The following is a 20,116-nucleotide window of genomic DNA, read 5'->3' as shown; positions in this document are numbered from 1 at the left end:
TGCCAGAAATGTGATGAAGTTACACAGCCATCTATATTTTATAGTGTATATATGGTCGACATCATTGTTATCAGTTTTCAGGTTTTTCATTCTTTCTTTCTTCCTTTTTTACTCTTTCCTTCTCGTTTAAGTCTGCAAAGATTCGGGGAGTTGGAGAAAAAGCTCAGGCTTGTCATATTGCTTCAAATAATTGGACAGTTGATAGTTGATGATGATACTCTCAAAATATATTTCCCAAAAAGGAATGCATTTTTCCATTTTCTGCAGCCATAGCTGACTTCACTTGTTCCTTTTAAAGGAAAATATTGGTTCCACTCCCCACATAAACCAAGAGAGACACACAGAGAGAAAGAAACAAAAGCGTTTAACCTTCTTTAAGCAAATATATATGTATATGCAAGAGGGCCTGCCCCTTGGGGGGTTTGCTTAGTTGCTTAGAGACTGCTGTTTTGAATCCCATTTCTTTCACCCTAAATTTCAAGAGACTTGTTTCACGATGCATGTTCATACTATGTGATTACTGCCATTATTGCATGAGACAGAGAGGAAAGAGAAAATTCTGCATAAATCTATTTTGGTAATGACAGAAGCTCTCTCTGATCATAATTAGGTGAGATATGAGAATACTGCCAATTGTGAAAAGGGAATGATTTTGTAATAATTTGGGAACGTACTTGCTTTTGTTGAGATGTGAGAAAGAGAGGGTGAAATGAAGTGAAATCATGGGTATATTAGATTTAAATGTAATTTATTAGAAAAATAATAATTAACTAATTAATGGACAAGAGTCTCAAAAGACTCCAAAATCCCACTCAAATCTATAACCAAAAATCATCATAGTGTTCCTAAATTCGAATTAAATAAATAAATAATTAATTAACTATTCGGACTGGGAGAGAGGAGTAGAAGAAGAAGAAAAACGTAAAAAGACTGCCAAAGCAACAGGGTCAAAGACAGAGATTTAGTAAGGCTACTGTTGGCTTTCGGACAAGCGAATGGAATGTCTGACCCATTTCCAAACTTTGACGCGCGTTAGAGCCTGTTGGTTTCACTGCTCACTATGAGACAAAGTACTGGTTTGTCAGCATGTGGACCTGACCGCTTGAGTCTTGGTCTCCGTGATTGGATCTTACAATGCACGCGCTTCATGGCTGCAGTTTCCTTTCTTTTTTTTTTCTTTTGTTTTGGCTCTAGTAACTCTGCAGATATCCTCATGCTCTGTCATGCTCTCGCTTGTCATTCGCTCATGTCACTGACACATCACACTCTCTCTTCAGTGCTTTGGTCGAAACACATTCCACATGGACGGCTTGACTTGCCTTAGTACGCGGCTAAACCTGTGAACTGAAAGCCCCAAAGGGGTCCAAAAATATTTTAAATTGATTTGATTCTCCCTTTAGATATTACAAAATCGAGTACATCCTTAAAAGTTTTTCTGATATATTTTTATTAATGTATAGATATAAATATAAATTATGAGTACTATAATTCTTTATTCAAATAATTAAATTTTTCGAAAAAAGTATGTTATAATTTGTAAGTATATGGGTTAAGGCAAGAAACATGTAAATAATCTATTTTTGAGGTAATATTACTCTCAAAAACACTTTCTTTGATTAATCATGAACCCAAAAAGCTTTAACTAATCTTTTTGTTTAAAACTTCATTCCAAATTCTAATTATAGTAACTTTTGTTAAGGCTAAGGGCATAAGGCAAAGTAGCACATGTGTAAATGTTTATATATAGTATTGATTTGGTTTAGACCATTTGGTAGGTTGATTTAAGTTAACTCAATACCTTTTTTTTTGGAAAGACATGAAAAGAAAAACGAAATTAACCAAAAAAACCCAACGGATATTGACCAAAAAACTCTAATACGAGACAATCTATCCGTCATAAAGTTAACACAATAGTAAATAATAGCATTGTCAACATGGGAATAATATCTTGTGTGCAAACTTTTGTTACATATTCCTGACTTAAGACAATGAATAATAGACTTTGAATTAGCCCTTAGTCAGTGTATAAAGAAACAACCTAGCTACTAGCTAGAAACCCCTTTTTCATTTTCAATTCTTGAAAAGAAAAGGTTTTTTATTATTCCCCCTTGTTAATTTTTGTTTGATCTTTTATTATTCATTAATTAAATCAGTACACAATCGGTTCCTTTTACTTTGTTCTACTTCACACCTACATTTGAATTAGAGACATCGATTTTCACCTATGCTAAGGTTATAACAGAAATGATTGCCTTGAACTTCCAAAGATGATTAAATGAATGACCTGATGCAAACATGATCTGCTCTTGCCTTTCTAAATATTTTCCTAATTGAAAGTTTTTTCAATTGCCCGATAAATTTGGGCTTGATGTTTGCAGAAAGCTGGACAAAATATTCAGCAATATGGGGCTGATGTACAATTGAGTAAAAGAGCATAAAAGGTGGCAAATCAGCCCCAAAAAATAATTTAAAAAACCAAAATTTTCATGATTAGAAATCATGGGTGGTGTTGGTCCAATGCACAAAACCAATACTAAATTCCATCTATCATATCTTAGTTTCTTAGGAACCTCCTCGATCGTCTAACCGCAAACATCAGTCACAATTCTACTTGTAATATATATTTTATATATTCCAACTGGAATTGGTCATGTTGAAAGAAAGGAATCTGAGAGGAGGTTAGGGGGGGGTTTGCTTTTGCAAGAACCAAGGCTGCTTACCAAGAACGAATAAAGCACATTCAAGACCGTCAAAGGAAAAAGCTTTCTCTCTCTCTCTCTCTCACACACACACACACACACTCACTCACAAAACAATTAGTCATAGAGAGACAGATCACAACGTTATGGTTTGGTCGGTCGGTCGGTTAGTCATCATCCTCGTTATCTCAGTAATCAAAGGAATAGAATTTTTAACAATGATCCCGAAATTGTCGATGTTGAAATCAACGTTAACCCCGCCATGTAAAAAAGAAAAGAAAAGAAAAGCCCTTCGTACGTGAAGCAGGAAAGAGGTAGCAAGTAGGGGGACGGAGGGAGGGCTCGGAAACCCAAGGTGGGAAATCAAATCTAAAACTCTGTATTCAATGAGTTCTCCCATATTTGATGGGGTACATGGAATTGTGTGCAAATAGAGCATGGCTGCAGCTTTCGCTTTTGTATTACAACATCTCATCTCCTAACAATATGTTCCTAGCCTTATCTATCTGAATTCTGATCTCATCTCCTCTATCCAGTCTAATATGTGGAAAACTAACTACATGAAAGAAAATAAATAAAGGACGAAAGAAAGAGACTGAGATTCCAACTGCTTCTGAAGTCTGAATCCTTCACGTTCTCCCACATGTGCTCTCAATGATACACATGTCCCATGAAATTTTATATTCCTCCAGCCCCAGCCAATCACTTCTCTCCTTACCCTTAAAAATTTTTGCCTGCTCTGGCCTCTGAGCCCCACCTAAAGGACCCGGATTCAGGCTTTGCTATGCTAGCCTAACTGCTACTCCATAGTTTAGTTTCCTTAACAGGGAAAGAACTGCTACTAGTGTTTGTCATATAAAAAAAAGAAACAAATTTGGTGCTGAGAGAACACAAATACTATAACAGTAACCATATGAAATAGTCTCAATTTCTTTCTTCTGTCTTTTTTTTTTTTTGCATGACCCTTTCCTTAACAAGGTAAAATTGAAAAGTATAAGCAGAAATATCCTTGTACTGTATTTCAAAACAATGTCGTTAAGGGAACCTTTGTTTGCTGTCTCCATCATGGAAAATGGGGAAGGGGGGATTTGCCTTTGCCGAGAAGGACCTCGGGTATCTTCATCTCATCACGAATCCTCCATTTTTGTGGCTGGCTTTGGAGTTTTGCTTGGACCCCCTTATTGAATAAACCAATCAAATCCGGTGATAGATTTCTTTTTAGCTGAGTAGCATCCTAAGGTGTCACTTTTTAGCTGTCCAAAGAAAAAACACATGGATATGACCAATTAGCACCCAACCCCTCCCTCCGGTGGGCACTAACAATCAGCAACATGCATCATTAGCTTAACCTGTTTTAGCCTTGATGGATGCCAAATCTAGGTGGCAATTCCGTGCAAGACTATAATTTTATATGATTAAATTGCGATATGGGTCGACAACATTACTATTTTTTTAAGATGAATTATTTGGGCTTAGTTCTTAAGGCATCATGTACATGATTCATCAATAGTTTGTTTTTTTTTTTTCCTTTGTTTGGCTGTTAATTTATGACTCACTAATCCACGTGCATGAATATTCAATTTATATACTTATTAATGAAGAATTAGTACATGGGGAATATCATACCAACTTAGGTAAATGACTCTTATGATTGCACTACCTATATTATATCATGTATCATAAATCAAATTTATTTTATATTTAATTTTCAAATCTCATAATGCCATTATTTCTAGGCTGCATTCGTCATGAAACAACGTTGCAATTTCTCCTTCACTAGCAAAGATCGCAATATAAATCTGTAAAATTTTGAGTAAATTTCATCAATATCGTCCGTTATTTTAACTTTTTTCATATGATATTTGTGATTTTAATTTTTAATTAGTATTGTGTGGATATCTTTTTTTCGTAATTAGTATCTTGTAAATAATTTATGTTTCTACAAAGGGTTAGGTTATTAATTTTGAGTTAAAATATTACAAAAATATCTTTAATTGTGAATAAATAGGTTAAATTTGAATTGATGTTATTTTGATAATTTTATTAAAAAAATTAATAATTGCAAAAAAAAAGTGATAATGACAAAGTGTCATATGAAAAAAATAAAAACAAGGAGAGGTGTAAGTGGACTTTATCCTAAAAAATTGTTATTAATATAATAAAAAATTAATTGTGACATCCATACGTGATAATAAAAATATCTTAGTTCAAGTAATAAAGCAATAGGTACGTCCTAATTTAGTAGTAGTTAATTGGGTTGTAAATTGATGAATGAATGAGAAGCAAATGGGATTTGTCAAAAGAAAAGAGAAAAGGAGAAGTAATTTTAATTCCCACAATAATATGCTCTTGAATCTTTTTTGGCAAAGTGGGTTGTCTTGTTGTTCATGCAAAACAGACTTTTCTTGATTGCGTTACTGTATTTTTTAATGTTTCATGAAACATATCTTGAAAACATTCTCTCTCTCTCTCTCGTATGCCTTTACACTGTATTCTGATTCTAATGGAATGACTCATGCAAATTAAGAACAAGCTTGAGACATCTGCATGGAAATGAGAATGGATGCTTGCGTGAGGAAGCACTCAATTTGATTATGATTGTTTAGTTTGTTTGTTTCTGTCCCACTGATTGGTGGGGAAAAGAAAGATTTTTGTTTGACCCATCATTATCAGGAGTCAATGAGAAACAATTTAAGCTTATTATAGTAAATTAATTAATTAATTAGGCTGTAATCTATATAGACTAAGAAGAATTAATGAGGAAGCAATTAGACCTGTAAGATCTAATCAATTCATTGTGGGTGCTTGGCCCCCCATTCATTCTTCACTCTCGTGGGTGTTTCACATGGTGACAGTAGTAAACATCAAAGATCAAATATTGCCTCTCTCTCTCTCTCTCTCTTGCCTAGTTTCTTTTACAAATTACATTTTCTTTTATTGTGTGTATCTTAATTAGCTTTTGTCTTTCTTCGTCTTTGAACCCACATTCATGATCAATTAGTTTTGATCAATATAAAATTATGAACTCTGGATATCATGTTTTGTTCATCGTTAATCATACATGTCAAATTTCAAATTAAAAATATTTAACTACTTATTTGATATATAATAAAATTTTTATTATTAAATATGTTTTATAAAAAAAACAGTATTCTCAATCGATATAATATAGATATTGAATTGATTGGAAACTTTAGATGTATGACAGGTATGAGTAGATTGTTTAATTCAATAATTAGTTTGTTGAAATATTAATCGTACATGAAATTATAGAAAAAAGTAATTATATATATATATATATATGGAAAGAAAAGAGTTGAAGAAAGAGGTAAACAATTTGGCTATAGGGAAAATGACCTTATGGTCATAGTGTTCAGCCTTTCATACAGTATTGTATAGTTGGTAGTTTGGTGTCAACTCTGCCTATTGAAATGAAAGACCTTTTAGCATTAGACGCTAGACAAACACATGAAATCCTCTTCCAGCTCAGTCTGAAGCTGCCCATTCAACAACCTTAAAAATTTTATTTTTGTTGCCTGCCTACAAGACACAAAGGTAACTTGTCAAGACGAGTTACAAGGTCAATTTCCATTTGATATATATTTCATCATAGTTGTATCATCACCATTTATGTATTACAACACCAGGAAATCATCTCAATAGTAATCAGCAAGCACAAGTGACAGGCCAAGCTGTGTAGCCTGCATGTGGGACTCATGAGAACTGGGCCAGGGCTTGCGGAAATCCATGAACTCCTGCCCACCCGAGCTGACAAATTGGAATTTCCCTTCCAAAACGGTTGCCTTTGTTGTGAAGTAAACCCTCCAAAAGTTGGTAAGCATGTCAAGGAACAAACAGAGAAAGATGTAACAATTTGGTTTTTACCAAATTAATCCAGCTTGATACCACGTCGAAGTTTTTCCTGTACCATCTTAGCCACAGATTCTCCAGACTCTTTTAGTGGCAATACACCTCTCTCTTTCTAATTGATGTTGATTAGCACTAGACTGTAATATAATTGCGCCACCTTTGCTTTAATATAGTAGTAGTCTTTGCTTTTTGTTCAGTTATCTCTCACTGTTGCTTGATGGATGCATCTTCCTTACTCTAGCCACTAATTTGGGAGAGAACCTCAAAGTTGGCTAATGGTTTTTGTTTGCAAATCCCCTTTAAGATATCCCAAAAAAGTTGAGAGTTGATGCCCTCTTATCCATCTGAGGGCACATTACAATCTTCACTGTCGATGCCCCATTCATCATCAGTTAAAACCACTTCTGATGATTCCGGATGGGAATTTTTTTCTGCCCTGCAGTATGCATTTATCAGTCTTGCTTCCGCTCAATGAACACCGAGATCAAGGATTCAAGATCATATTATCAAGATCTCTGATGCCATTTGAGCCCTGAGTTGGGGTAGCATGGAGCCCATCTCTGTTTTGGTTATCAGTTGAAGAATGCAAACCGAAGCCCAAGTTACAAAAAAACTGCAGTTATTGCATGTCGACTTAATGTTATTTGAAACCCAAATTTAGTTTCACGAGTCTTCACCCTCCCTCTCTCTTTTGTTTCTTGGCCCAAATCAAATGTAAATTGACTGTCCATTGGGCGGAGATCATTGGCCCAAACAAACCCAAGCCTCAGGCATATTTTGTAGTTTAAGGATTGGCCCTAGGCCCATCAGAGATGTGTTGCTGTTCAACTTTACCTGAAACAACTTCTGCTTTACACATCTATACAAATCCTTGAAGATGATAGCTTCACTCACTTGCACTCTCCATTTATTTTTTCCTTAAGAAATTTGGCAGAGCATTCTCGAGTTCTTCGTTTTTCCTCGTGTGCCACAATGGCGGTATTTTGCAAAGGCGATGAGGTTGAAGTATGCAGCAACGAGGAAGGCTTCCTGAGGTCATACATCGAAGCCAAGGTGATATCGCGATTGAAGGACAGCCGTTACAAGGTCCATGACAAGAATCTGGTCGAAGAGGAAGATCAATCTCGGCCCCTGTTTGAGATAGTTACTGCTGACGAGGTCCGACCACTGCCACCAAGAACCGCACGGGAAGCCACTCGGATTTTCACTTACTCCGGTAGAGGGGATGCATTCCACAATGATGGTTGGCGGGTTGGGAGGATTACCGGGGAAGAAGGGTTCAAGTATTGGGTCTATTTTCCTCTCACCAGGGAGGAGATCGAGTTTCCTCCTTCTCAGTTGAGAATTCATTTGGAATGGTGCAATGGCGTGTGATTTTCCGACAGCGTATTTTGATCACTTCATTTTTTTTTTTTTAGGGGAAATTTCCGTTATTAGCATTCAAGGTTTTTAGATTAATTGTAAATTCGATAGAACAGTGCTCAGGTAATTGACAATGTTGATGACTCTTTTTGAGTGGATTTAGTAATTGACAAGATTTTTACTGCTTTCTTGGAGTGTAAGCTAATGTTATTTGTCATATTATCCAATAAATCAGTCATTGCATATATAAAAAAAATTAATTATGACCATCAAATACACTATAATGTGAACCCCAAGCATATATATATATATACACTCTTTTTTAATGCTGATTTTATAATTCATTGCAATGCAAACTCAGCTTCAAATTTAACTTTCCATGCAAATAAAATCAAAGCATCAGAGATTTAATTATTTGTAAAACAAATACTAGTAAATACATGGCATTATCCACGACCATGCATGATGAACTATTTTTTATATTAGAATTTTTGAAAAAGATATATTAAAAAAATCTTGGTGTTTGAATTGAGAAGTTTGAAAGCAACTAAAACTTAATTTGAATAAAATCAAAATATGTTTTAATTAATGCTTAAACTCATGAGAATAAACCCTTTCAAAGTTAATGTAATTTTCATGAACAAATGCACTTTTTTAAAATTTTGAATTTGATGCTTTATAAATCAATAAAATCCAATTAATAGAAATAATCTATTATGATATTTTGTATTATGAAAATTAAAAGGAAACGATTTTGATCTCTATTTTTGACAAGTGATCATCTTTCGGTCATGATCACTTCCAGGAACTCAGAGTCATGGCTATTGCTACTTTAACAACCTCAAAGATTAGACATCTCTAATTCTCCTCCTCATGATACATGGCATAGACATGATTTTAATGAAAATTGAAGGTTTTATATATATATATATATATATATATATATATCACTAATGACTTTCCTCATATTTTTTCCATTAATAAACATTTTATTTCATAGAATAATGGTTTTCTGATATCTTGAATTGCCATAGACAGTTAAATGTTGGCTGCAATTTTTCTGTACCAAAGCATGCATTATCGTTCTTGCTTCTACAGAATACAACTGACTGACATATAAGAATTCAAGATCATATACATGCGAGGGTCATCAAGCAGGGTTGCTAATTACATAGAGATAGTTTCATTACATTTTAAAATTACATTATCGATTTAGAGCTCTAATTTTAGAGATGTCAATAGATATTTTTATAATCAGAATCTTACATTATCTGAATCAATTAAGTAAAATTAATGTAGTCTATAATCGAATTCTGATAGAAACACAACTCTTCATTACAGATTCGAGCAATAGTCTTATGATATCCTATTACCCGAATTCGATATTAAAATTAAAATTTATATATTATTTTTTATAATTAACGTAATACTTACTAAAATTTATTAATTATTTAAAATATGATTTTAAACTTAAATTTATCTTTTTATAGATCAACTTTAATATTTATTAATAATATACATAAAAGTTGATTTTAAAATTATTTTAATTAGTTGAGCCCTGAATCAATGTAAATTGATTGTCCATTGGGCCACGATCGTGGCCCAAACAACCCAAGAGCAGGCCTAGTTTTGTGGATCAAGGATTGGGCTAAGGCCCATAATAGATGAGTTTCAGTCCTACTTCACGACTTGAAACAACTTTCTTTTTCTTTCATGATTAGGAAAACACCGAAACCGCCTCTACACACTATAAAAATCCTGAAGATGATAGCTTCGCACACATGCATTCTTTCTTCTTTATTCTCCACAAATTTTCCAGAGCATTCTCAAGTTCTTCTTTCTTTCCTCGTGTGCAACAATGGCGGTGTTTTGCAAGGGCGATGAAGTTGAAGTGTGCAGCAAGGAAGAAGGCTTTTTGGGCTCATACTACGAAGCCACACGTGATATCCCGACTGAAGGGCAGCCATTACAAGGTTCAGTACAAGAACTTGGTCGAAGAGGAAGATCACTCTCGGCCCCTGGTTGAGATAGTTACTGCTGACGAGGTCCGACCACTGCCACCAAAACAGACAGGGGGAGCTACTCGGTTTTTCTCTTATCTCCAAAGAGTGAATGCTTTCGACAATGATGGTTGGTGGGTTGGGAGGATTACCGGGCGTCAAGGGTTAAAGTACTGGGTCTATTTTCCTACCACCGGGGATGACATTCCGTATCCTGTTTCTCAGTTGAGAAATAATCTGGAATGGTGCGATGGCAACTGGGTTTCTTCCAAGTAGAGCTTGTTTTGATCACTTCTTTTCTTAGGGCAAATTTCTGTTATTGCTTGAATCTGTTTCTGTTCTTTCTGTTTTGTTTCTTTATTTCAATGAGTTATTTGCATTCAAGATCTCTGGATTGTAAATTTGATGGAACAGTGCTGTGTTAATTGACAATGTTCGTAGTTCTTTTTGATTGGATTTAGCTATTGTTACTTTTTACAACCTCAAAGATTAGACATCTTCTAATTCTCCTCATGATTTCTACCCCTTGCTCTTATCCTTTTGATGTTTATCATCAATGGCTTTGTGTCGGTGGTGCTTTCTAGCTTAAGTAATTAAATGATTCTCTTGTTGTAAAAAAAACCATAACATTTAAATAAATCTCTAAATTATTTAAGAGTTTATTTGGTTTAAAATAAAAGTACAAAAACTTTATTAAACGTAATAAAAATATACAGATTTATTTGAATTTTTTCAAATAATTTAAAGACTTTTTTGTATATTATGCCTTGGGAAAAATAACGAAGCACAGAACTTTCCACCAAATTAAGAAGATAAATTCAAAATAAAAAATATAAAGATTTATTTGATTTAAAATAAAAGTATAAAGATTTGATTAAACGTAATAAAAATATTTATTTAGTTTAAAATAAAAGTTTAAGAACTTGATTTACTCGAGTAAACTTTCGCGTATAAGAAGAAATCTGAATTTCTCAAAACTTGGTCTAATTTCGTATGCGTTCAAACTCACTCATTTTTCCTTCCTTACAACAAGTTCATAATAGATTTATTTTTTTAAAGTACTCATTTTTTTATACCTTAATAACGTGAGATATTGAAATATTATGAAATACTACTCTATGTTCAACACGTCTTGCATAAAACAAAAGCAGAGAGGAACGTGTGTTACCTTGTTCTTTTGTGGCATACCTTCAATCAGGACTCTGGTAATTAAGTAAGTGCATGGGCTTGTACTTTCTGAGTTTCTGTACTGCATCATCGGACAGCAGCAGAAAACAATGATCCTATGAACTACTAAACTAGAAAGAGATAGAAGGACGTTAACACAGTTAAGTTTAGAGAGATGATAATCAAGAAATAATAACAGAACCAAAAGTGGCAGCTAATGTTATTATCATATCTCCACTAATTTTAGAACTCTAATTTTAGAGATGTCAATGGATATTTTATAATTGGATATCTTACATTATCTAACTCGATTAAGTAAAATTACTATAATTTATAATTGAATTCGAGTAGGATTAAAATAGTAAAACTACTATTCGTCACGGATTTGAGTAATGGTCTTAGAATACTCACTACTCAAATCTGATTATAAATAATAAATTTTAATATTAAAATTTAATTGTATATATTTTTTATTTCTAAATTCCTTATAATTAACATAATACTTACTAAAATTTATTAATCATTTAAAATATGATTTTAAACTTAAATTTATCTTTTTATAGATCAACTTTAATATTTATTAAATAGTATACATAAAAGTTGATTTTGAAATTATTTTAATTAGGTGAGCCCTGAATCAAATGTAAATTGATTGTCCATTGGGCCGCAATCATGGGCCCAAACAAACCCAAGAGGCAGGCCTGGTTTTGTCTATTAAGGATTGGTCAAAGGCCCATCATCCTACTTCACGACCTGAACAACTTTCTTCTTCTTTTATGATCAGGAAAACCACCTAAACCGCCTCTACGCGTCTATAAAAAAGAAACCCTGAAGATGATAGCTTCGCACACTTGCATTCTTCCTTCTTTTTGCTTCACAAATCTCGCAGAGCATTCTCTAGTTCTTCTTTGTTTCCTTGTGTGCAACAATGGCGGTGTTTTGCAAAGGCGATGAAGTTGAAGTGTGCAGCAAGGAAGAAGGCTTCTTGGGCTCATACTACGAAGCCACGGTGATATCCCGACTGAAGGACAGCCACTACAAGGTTCAGTACAAGACCTTGGTCGAAGAGGAAGATCAGTCTCGGCCTCTGGTTGAGATAGTTACTGCTGACGAGGTCCGACCAGTGCCACCAAAAACCATAGGGGAAGTTACTTGGTTTTTCTTTTATCTCCAAAGAGTGGATGCTTTCGACAATGATGGTTGGTGGGTTGGGAGGATTACCGGGAGACAAGGGTCAAGGTATTTGGTCTATTTTCCTACCACCGGGGATGAGATCTTGTATCCTGTTTCTCAGTTGAGAAATAATCTGGAATGGTGCGATGGCAACTGGGTTTCTTCCAAGTAGAGCTCGTTTTGATCACTTCTTTTCTTTGGGCAAATTTCTGTTATTGCTTGAATCTGTTTCTGTTCTTTCTTTTTTTTTTTTTCTTTATTTCTAGGAGTTGTTTGCATTCAAGATTTTTCGATTGTAAATTTGATGAAACAGTGCTGTGGTAATCGCCAACGTTGATGGCTCTTTCAGTTTGATTTTATGGTCTTCCCCATCTGATTAATGTCTTTTGATTTTTTCTTGATGTTCAAAAGGCTTTGGCGCGATGTACTTTGCTAATATTAGTTAATCAAAGTCTAAACAAAGAAAAAACATTGCTTAAGAACATTAAAATATGTACTTAAAATATTAGGAAAGATGCGAAAGGAATCAATGTTTTAAAGCAAGCATTCGAAAAACAAACTTTTAATTGCTTATGGGTTTTGATTGGATTTAGTTATTTATTTATTTTTATCACCTTCTCGATGTATTATGTGTTGGAACATGATATTCTTGTCATGCATGGTCCATCCCTTTCTAAAGTAATTTTATCGGAATTAAAAAATTTTATTTTATTTGATTTTTTTTTGTAATTTTATATTATTAATTAAAATAAAAAATATTAATGTAAAAAACTTAATTATAAATACATAGCGTAAAATTATAAACGAAATCACATATAATATATTTTCTTAAACATGCGTGCAATCAAAGCAAAAAAGGACGTGTAATAATGTGACCCCCTTAAAGCATAATGTGTTTTTCACCTCTCTTTTTGTTTTAATTTTGTTTCCTAATACTCAGATGCTGCCTTGCTTTTGAGCTGTAGTTAATTAACACAAAACACCAAAAAGGAAAAGGTTGAACTATGTTGATGCCAAGGACGGTGACAATGAGGGAAGTAGAGTCTAAAGAAGAAAAGCTATTGTCTCATAAATCTTTGAATAAAATCAAAATATTTTTTAATAATACTATCATATTTTATAGTATGAAAGTCAAAAATTTTATTTGAAGATCCGTTAAAAGGGGCAAGATAGAATAAAAGAAACAAACAATTATGGTCTCTATTTTTGACGAGTGATCTTTCGGTTATGGAGGGGAAACGAGTGCTTGACACTGTTCAGACAATGTTACCACGTAACAATTCTAATTCGGGGGAAAGGCGAAAGAACAATGCATAAAAAGAATCTTAATATGTCCGAATTGAATTTTGATAATTGCCCGAAATCTCGGACCAAACTACGAGGCTTCAGTTCCTTTGTGTCTAGTACAAATAGATAAGCCATTCCACTTTGAGAAACTCTCAATCATTGCTACCACTATCCCCATCAGGTCCATCACCACCACCACCGCCACCACCACCACCACCACCTAGAGGTGGCGCGCGAGGCAGTCTCTGGGACAGTCCTCCGTCGGTTAAGTGACAGATAAGGTGGAAAGGAGGTGATGGGTCAAAAGCTTAGTTGCGGAGAAAACCATGAGACTTCTTTGTTCAGTGCTGTTCAGACAGGTGACTTGGAGATGGTGCAGGCAATGGTTGAAGCAGAGCCAAATACCTTAAAGAGGACAACTAGATATGGGAGGTCGTCTATTCTGCATGTGGCAGCTGTCTATGGTCAGATCGAGGTGGGTTTGGTGCTTCGTAATTGATTTTGCTGGATTTTGGGATTTTCTCTGCGTTTTTTTTTTTTTTGGAGGGGAGACAATGATGATGACTTCTTTCTGGGATTCTTTGGTTTTGGTGTTTGGTTTGATCATTGGTGTAGGTTCTCTCATTTCTGTTAGATCGATGTCCCAATTCAGATATCTTGAATCGCCATAGACAGGTATAAGTTCAGACATGGAATCCTTGTTTTGCATGTTTCTGATAGATTGTCTTTTGATTTCTATCTCATGATCTGTTATGCTTGTGCTTGGTTTAGACCCCGTTGATGTTGGCTGCAATGCATGGGAAGACTGATTGCGTCAAAATGTTAATCCAGAGAGGAGCATATGTATGGCGAGTTTGATTCTTTTTTTTTCTTCTGCTGCAATTTTTTTACTACTTTGTCTGTTACAAAGAAATTGATCGATGGTAATGTTTATAATTAATCAGGTATTGATGTTTGATTCACTCCAAGGAAGAACCTGCTTGCATTATGTTGCGTACTATGGTCATTTTGATTGCCTGCAAGCTCTTCTTTCTGCTGCCCATAGCAGCCCCCTAGCAGATTCTTGGTCTCTCCCTCTGACACTTGCAAAAACTGGCAAAATAATCGGTGAACTATGTGATTATTCTCTGATTGTTTGATGGCATTGCAAATTTGTAGGGGCTTTGCTAGATTTGTGAACATAAGGGATGAAAATGGTGCTACTCCACTGCATTTGGCGGCTCGCCAAGGATGGTCTAATTGTGTTCATGCCCTCTTAGATAATGGGGCTCTTGTTTGTGCTTCAACTGGTGGAAATGGGTAATTATCTTGCTTCCATTCTATTCATTGATCATTGTCAGTCGTGAATTTGAATTGATTTTAGGCCTCTCTGCAGCTACCCTGGCAGCACTCCTCTTCATTTTGCTGCCTCTGGGGGTTCTATAGAGTGTATCAGGAAATTGCTTGCTTGGGGAGCAGATAGGCTTCAACCAGATTCATATGGGTAAGCCTTGATAAGCAAATGTGGAAAAGGAGGGAGGAAATTCAATTTTTACTTTCTTGTTTTAACAAATAAATTAAAAGAAAATTTCATTCATGACTTCTGCATTATTATGGACTGATGTGAGATCAGCCACAGTGACAATACCTTTAGTTTATCCACTTAGAGACCTTGGCTCTGGGCACACTGGATATAGCTTTCATGGTCGGAAGGTCGATTTGATTTTAACGAAAAGTACCTTGATTTCAGCTTGACACTTAAACTATAAGCTTATGATGTGCCAAGTAATATAAACTTTCAAAGCCCAGCAAAGATTAGATGCGCTCTCAAACCCTAAAATCTGTAGGAAATTGAATTTTTTAAAACTTTATTATGTTTTAGGACAGCAGAATTATGAAATAATTTCTTTTCTGATTAAAATATCAATCGGAACTCTCGTCAATAGTATTTATATCATGAATGCAGCAGTACAATACCAAAACCGTGATAACAACTACTGTTGAACTTCCATTCAACACTATAGGCATTAATTTGTTTAATACTGTTCTGTTTTTGTTATCGATTAACAAAAAATAGTTTCGGGCATGTGGTTTGCATTTCTGCAGGAGAATACCATATTTAATTGCTTTGAAGCACAAACATGAGGCATGTGCTGCTTTATTGGACCCTGCATCTGCAGAACCTCTTGTTTGGCCATTGCCTTTAAGGTTCATAAGCGATCTTAATCCAGAAGCAAAAGAATTGTTGGAGAAGGCCTTAATGGAAGCAAACCGAGAGAGGGAGAAAGCCATTTTGCAGGATACAATTCATGCACTTCCATGTGCATCAGATTCTGAGGTCGAAGCAGATCATGACACTACCTCTGAGGTAATCTCAACCAGGACAATTGCAGTTTTACTTTCACGGCTAAACAAAGACAAATTAAGATGTATCATGTATGGATTGCAAGGTTATCAGGTGTGAATAATCCAAGATGAATAATAAGGGAGCATCACCATCTGATTTGTTCTATATATTACATTGTGGAAATTTTATTGCTAATTTTGGCTTGAAAGAAACTATATTTTGAGTAGTGATGTGCAGGAATAAAGAATTAATATTCTATTTGGAATATGTATGTTTTTCTGTTTTTAATTAACTGGTGAATCTTCTCAAACAGGCTAGTGATGTCGATGTATGCTGCATATGCTTTGACCAGCTATGCACAATAGAGATTAGACAATGTGGTCACCGGATGTGTGCTCATTGCACCTTAGCTCTTTGCTGCCACAAGAAGCCCAATCCACTAACATCATCTCCTGTAGTCCCAATTTGCCCCTTCTGCCGCAGGGGCATCACCCAACTAGCTGTTGCCAAAATCAACAACAATGAAGCTGAAGCAGCTGAAGCTAGTCCTCCTTTAAGGCTGAGTTGTGGAAATATCACCAACAATGATACAGGACCAGAATTTAGCCCCTCTAAGCCAATTAAATCTAGGAAGTCCAATTTCAGTGAAGGAAGCAGCAGTTTAAAGGGTTTATCGGCCATCAGCTCATTTGGGAAAATGGGTAGCCGTGGTAGGAAAAGTGCCAGCTGAATGCAGTGAAGGGAACGAGAAGTTCCAACAAGCAACAGCCATGGATCTCCTTTCCTGTCTTATTGGTTGATGAACCAGCCAAGGTACTGATGTTCATGTTGCTTCAGGACGGAGAGTATATTTGGTATGCACTTTGAACTCCATTTTTAATCGTGGTTTGTATCGAATATAATGAGCGAAGATGAGCACAAGAGTCATTAAATACTTTTGTAAAGTTCAAATTGGTAGAATCTTGTCAACACAGTCTGCTCTTTCGAATGAAGAAGCGATGGAGTACTATTTTTCCCAAGAAACATAATGGAGTCATATTTTCAATGGATGCTCGTAATTGTCGGTTATATAAACTTTAATTACTTAAAGCCAACTGAGTTTATTGTACTGCATTTTTCATTGCATCCCTTTAAAGCAGAGCTGTGAGTCTGTGACTGACCAGTGAGGCAAGCTTGGTTTGATCTATGTTTGTAAGTTCTGCAAGGCTGATTGTGAATGCAACACCGTTGCAAGGGAAAAACCCTTTGGTATCTTTAATGAATCTCGTCAACAAGCAGTGTAATTAAGATATAGATTTGTAGTTTAAAGAACGAAAATGAGATCGAGAATAAATTTTATAAAGAAAACATAATAAATGTTCAGTGAGAAGTCCTCATTTGATGAGTTGTCCACACAAACATGAAAGCAGTAATGGAACTCCATATCCATTGCCATGTTCCAGTAGTTCCCTGTCGGATTTCCTACCATCTTCTGCACTCAATGCAGCATTAGAACCAGGAGCAATCTGGTCACCGACGAAGAGTGAATTCGGTTCTGAAGTATGCATTACCTGTGAGAAATCATCAGGTCCATAGGCAGTAGGGGTTTGATTCCTTCTGTAAATGTTGGCGGCTCTCCTTTCTACTTCAAGAAAATGACCAAGAGAGTGAGCGTTGTTAGTGTCCACGGCGTCGGTGCTTAGTTTTGAACATAATGAGAACAACCAGGGCCTAGACTTCTGGTCTCTCAAGGTTTCTGTGGTTCTTCTCCTGGTTGATCTCCTAGAGAGCTCCAGAAAGCTAGACGCTCCTAGGAGGCTTCCAAGCGTGATGCTATTGTCATGGAAGAAAGATCCCGTGGACTGAAATCATTACAAGAAAAAACAAAGAATTAATCAAAAACACAAAACCAGGTAAAGCAATATAAGTTGTGAAATTTAGCTTTGTTTGCATCCAAACTCTCAAAAAAGTGTTGCAGATTGTCTCCTTTTTTTTTAATAAAGAACAAGCAGAGATGGGAACTAGGTTTTTGGATCAATGCATGCAAGAATCATTGCAGAAGCTTGGAAGTGACAGTTTAATGATCTTTTAGACCATGCTCTGGGACCCCAAAGTCACCTCACCTAGCATGACAAGCCACTTTAAACAGATCAATCAGCTAGTGATCCGAGGTCTTGTGGGCATCTGCCCTTTTGTTCTCATCTTGTTAAACATATTGATATAAGTTTAATATATTGTTGGAGCAATTGAAGAACATAATGCAGTCAAAACACAATCATAATAAGACCATGTGAAAAAGGAGCAAAGCTGCTGCATCAGGCTTTGCTTTTTACTGAATAGAGACGGTACACCTGGACGGGAGTGAAAACCCCTTACAAACTTAACATTAGTGTACGGAAAGCAGAATTGAACATTGATAGAAACGGTGCAGGGGTGCCCTTTTAGTCTGGCTTTCTCCTAGTGCATGTTAAGAGTTTTCAGGATTCAGGAATTCAACAAAGAAAGAAAAAGGTGGTCACTAACTCACTGTAGTTGCAGTTAGAACTTCAGTTAAAAGCACAGGCGGCCCTGTTGATTGTTTTTCGTACATTTATATGGAAAAGGAAACAAAAAATCAAGCATTTGTTCTCTAATATAAAGTTTGTTAAAACCAGTTGGCTACACGGCAGTGGCTTCTCTTCTGTTAAAAACTAAAAGAAACAGGAAAATCTTTGTATTAAGGAGAACAAAAGACTGACCTGTGTGTCAAGATCTGAAGAAGAAATGCTAGAGGAACTGGGAGAAGCGGTAAGCAAAGTACTGAATGAAACTGAACCAGAGAAATCACGAGTTCTCACCAACCCAATTCTTGCATTCAATGGTTGAAGGCCCAGCGGCCACCCTTCTTCCTGCACCGACAAAAATGTTTCATTCATCATGTCAACTTCTCAATACAGCAAATAAAAAACCAGAAGAAAGTAAGAACCATCGGTCTGAAAGAGAGACAAGTAGTACCCGTTGAGCCATGAGATTTCACTTCTTTTTCCAAGTACACTGGAAAACCGCAAGGATTGATTGATGTACCGAGAGAAGTCACCTCAGATAGAGAATTAGATGTTATTTCCACCATCGAGCTCCATTAAGAAAATGAAAAGAAAAAGGGTTGAAAAGAATGGCAGCTTATAGTACAAAACAGTGCAGATCAAAGAACCAAGTAAACTTTCCTTCTCTAATCCAAGCCAAAGAGCATTTTCAATTCAAACTGAAAATTACATCACAATCAAGAGAGAAAGAGCTAGGGGGAAGGAAAAGAAAGGGACGTGTTACCGTTTTCACTTGGACATCTCCCCTGTTGAGGAGACAGAAGGGGAGGAGGAAGGAGAGGAAGTGGAATAATTTTTTGTCCCGGGGCGAGAGAAAAGAGAACATGACAATGCAGAGTGGGCCAGCTTGACTCTTGACTCCACGGCAGGGCCAGTATCTTTCCCATATGACCAAAATACCCCTTATAGTTTCATACCCGTTCTTCCCAAAGATCCCTTGTTTTGCAAATTCCCCATCATGTTGGAACTTCCATTAATGCAATGTAAACAAAAGTTTCTGTTATGTTAGAGAGGATCAAAGGACTGTGGGAATGCAAATTATTGTCCCAATGCCCAATTTATGAATTAAGAGTCCAAAAGCCAATGGTTCTACGGACGTTTGAACCTGCAACTTGTATGTTTCATCGTCAAGGGAGTGACATTTGATCCTGGAATCTGAATAATTTCCATCCCTAACAATTGTGTTTGGTGAGAAAGAAAGATGAAAGAAAGAGAGAAACTAGAAGGAAAATAATGTTTCTTTTTTCTTGGATATAAATAAGAGAAGAAAAATGAAGAGATTTGCATCTTTCCGTTCTTTCTAAATCAGATTTCTTAAAAAATGGGAAGAAATCACTTATTTACTTAAATAATCTATTTATTTATATTTAATATATTACCCATATATAATATCTATAGACTATCATTTTATCACAAAACGTTAACTTATAAATATATAAGTTAAATATTTTTAAAATTATAAATATTTATTTTCGAAAATTCTTAACTTTTAAATTTGTTTATCAGTGAGTTAACAATATTTAATTCACTAATAATAAATAAAATCTATACACCCATTCAAATAATTTTTCTTAATTTTCATTTTTCGAATCAAACATTTAAAATTAATAATTTTCCTTTCTCTTTTATTTTTTTTATTTCCCTTCCTTCCTACCAATTACCAAAAGTAAA

At 35.4% G+C, this 20,116-nt stretch overlaps 4 protein-coding genes and 1 pseudogene across 5 annotated transcripts; 4 read left to right on the top strand and 1 right to left on the bottom strand.

Annotated features, from left to right (window-relative positions):
- The first annotated feature begins 7,541 nt into the window (after window positions 1-7,541).
- On the top strand, window positions 7,542-7,943 carry LOC18597774 (protein AGENET DOMAIN (AGD)-CONTAINING P1-like). The gene has a single exon (XM_007026982.3). It carries the CDS (start codon window positions 7,542-7,544, stop codon window positions 7,941-7,943), a length of 402 nt encoding a protein of 133 aa, XP_007027044.3.
- Window positions 7,944-9,811: 1,868 nt separating this feature from the next.
- LOC108662212 (protein AGENET DOMAIN (AGD)-CONTAINING P1-like) lies at window positions 9,812-10,207 on the top strand. The gene has a single exon (XM_088806325.1). The coding sequence runs from the start codon at window positions 9,812-9,814 to the stop codon at window positions 10,205-10,207; it is 396 nt and encodes a 131-aa protein (XP_088662451.1).
- A 1,819-nt stretch (window positions 10,208-12,026) lies between these two features.
- LOC18597773 (protein AGENET DOMAIN (AGD)-CONTAINING P1-like) lies at window positions 12,027-12,443 on the top strand. Its single transcript, XM_007026981.3, has one exon. The coding sequence runs from the start codon at window positions 12,027-12,029 to the stop codon at window positions 12,441-12,443; it is 417 nt and encodes a 138-aa protein (XP_007027043.3).
- Window positions 12,444-13,456: 1,013 nt separating this feature from the next.
- On the top strand, window positions 13,457-16,997 carry LOC18597772 (putative E3 ubiquitin-protein ligase XBAT31; annotated as a pseudogene). The gene is made up of 8 exons (XR_016026442.1): window positions 13,457-14,033; window positions 14,174-14,233; window positions 14,330-14,401; window positions 14,503-14,624; window positions 14,717-14,857; window positions 14,934-15,041; window positions 15,644-15,905; window positions 16,198-16,997. The product of XR_016026442.1 is annotated as a putative E3 ubiquitin-protein ligase XBAT31 (transcript).
- A 204-nt stretch (window positions 16,998-17,201) lies between these two features.
- Window positions 17,202-19,276, bottom strand: LOC18597771 (60S ribosomal protein L36). The gene is made up of 3 exons (XM_088806832.1): window positions 18,858-19,276; window positions 18,602-18,751; window positions 17,202-17,725 (listed from the first exon to the last, which is right to left on the bottom strand). Exons 1-3 carry the CDS (start codon window positions 18,867-18,869, stop codon window positions 17,258-17,260), a joined length of 630 nt encoding a protein of 209 aa, XP_088662958.1. The 5' UTR covers window positions 18,870-19,276; the 3' UTR covers window positions 17,202-17,257.
- Window positions 19,277-20,116: the final 840 nt, after the last annotated feature.

The sequence above is a fragment of the Theobroma cacao genome, chromosome 5, assembly GCF_053813885.1.
Source record: "Theobroma cacao isolate CCN51 chromosome 5, ASM5381388v1, whole genome shotgun sequence".
NCBI classification, from domain to species: Eukaryota; Viridiplantae; Streptophyta; class Magnoliopsida; order Malvales; family Malvaceae; genus Theobroma; species Theobroma cacao.
The sequence above is the reverse complement of the archived record's forward strand: the minus strand, read 5'-3'. Positions and strand labels throughout refer to the sequence as shown.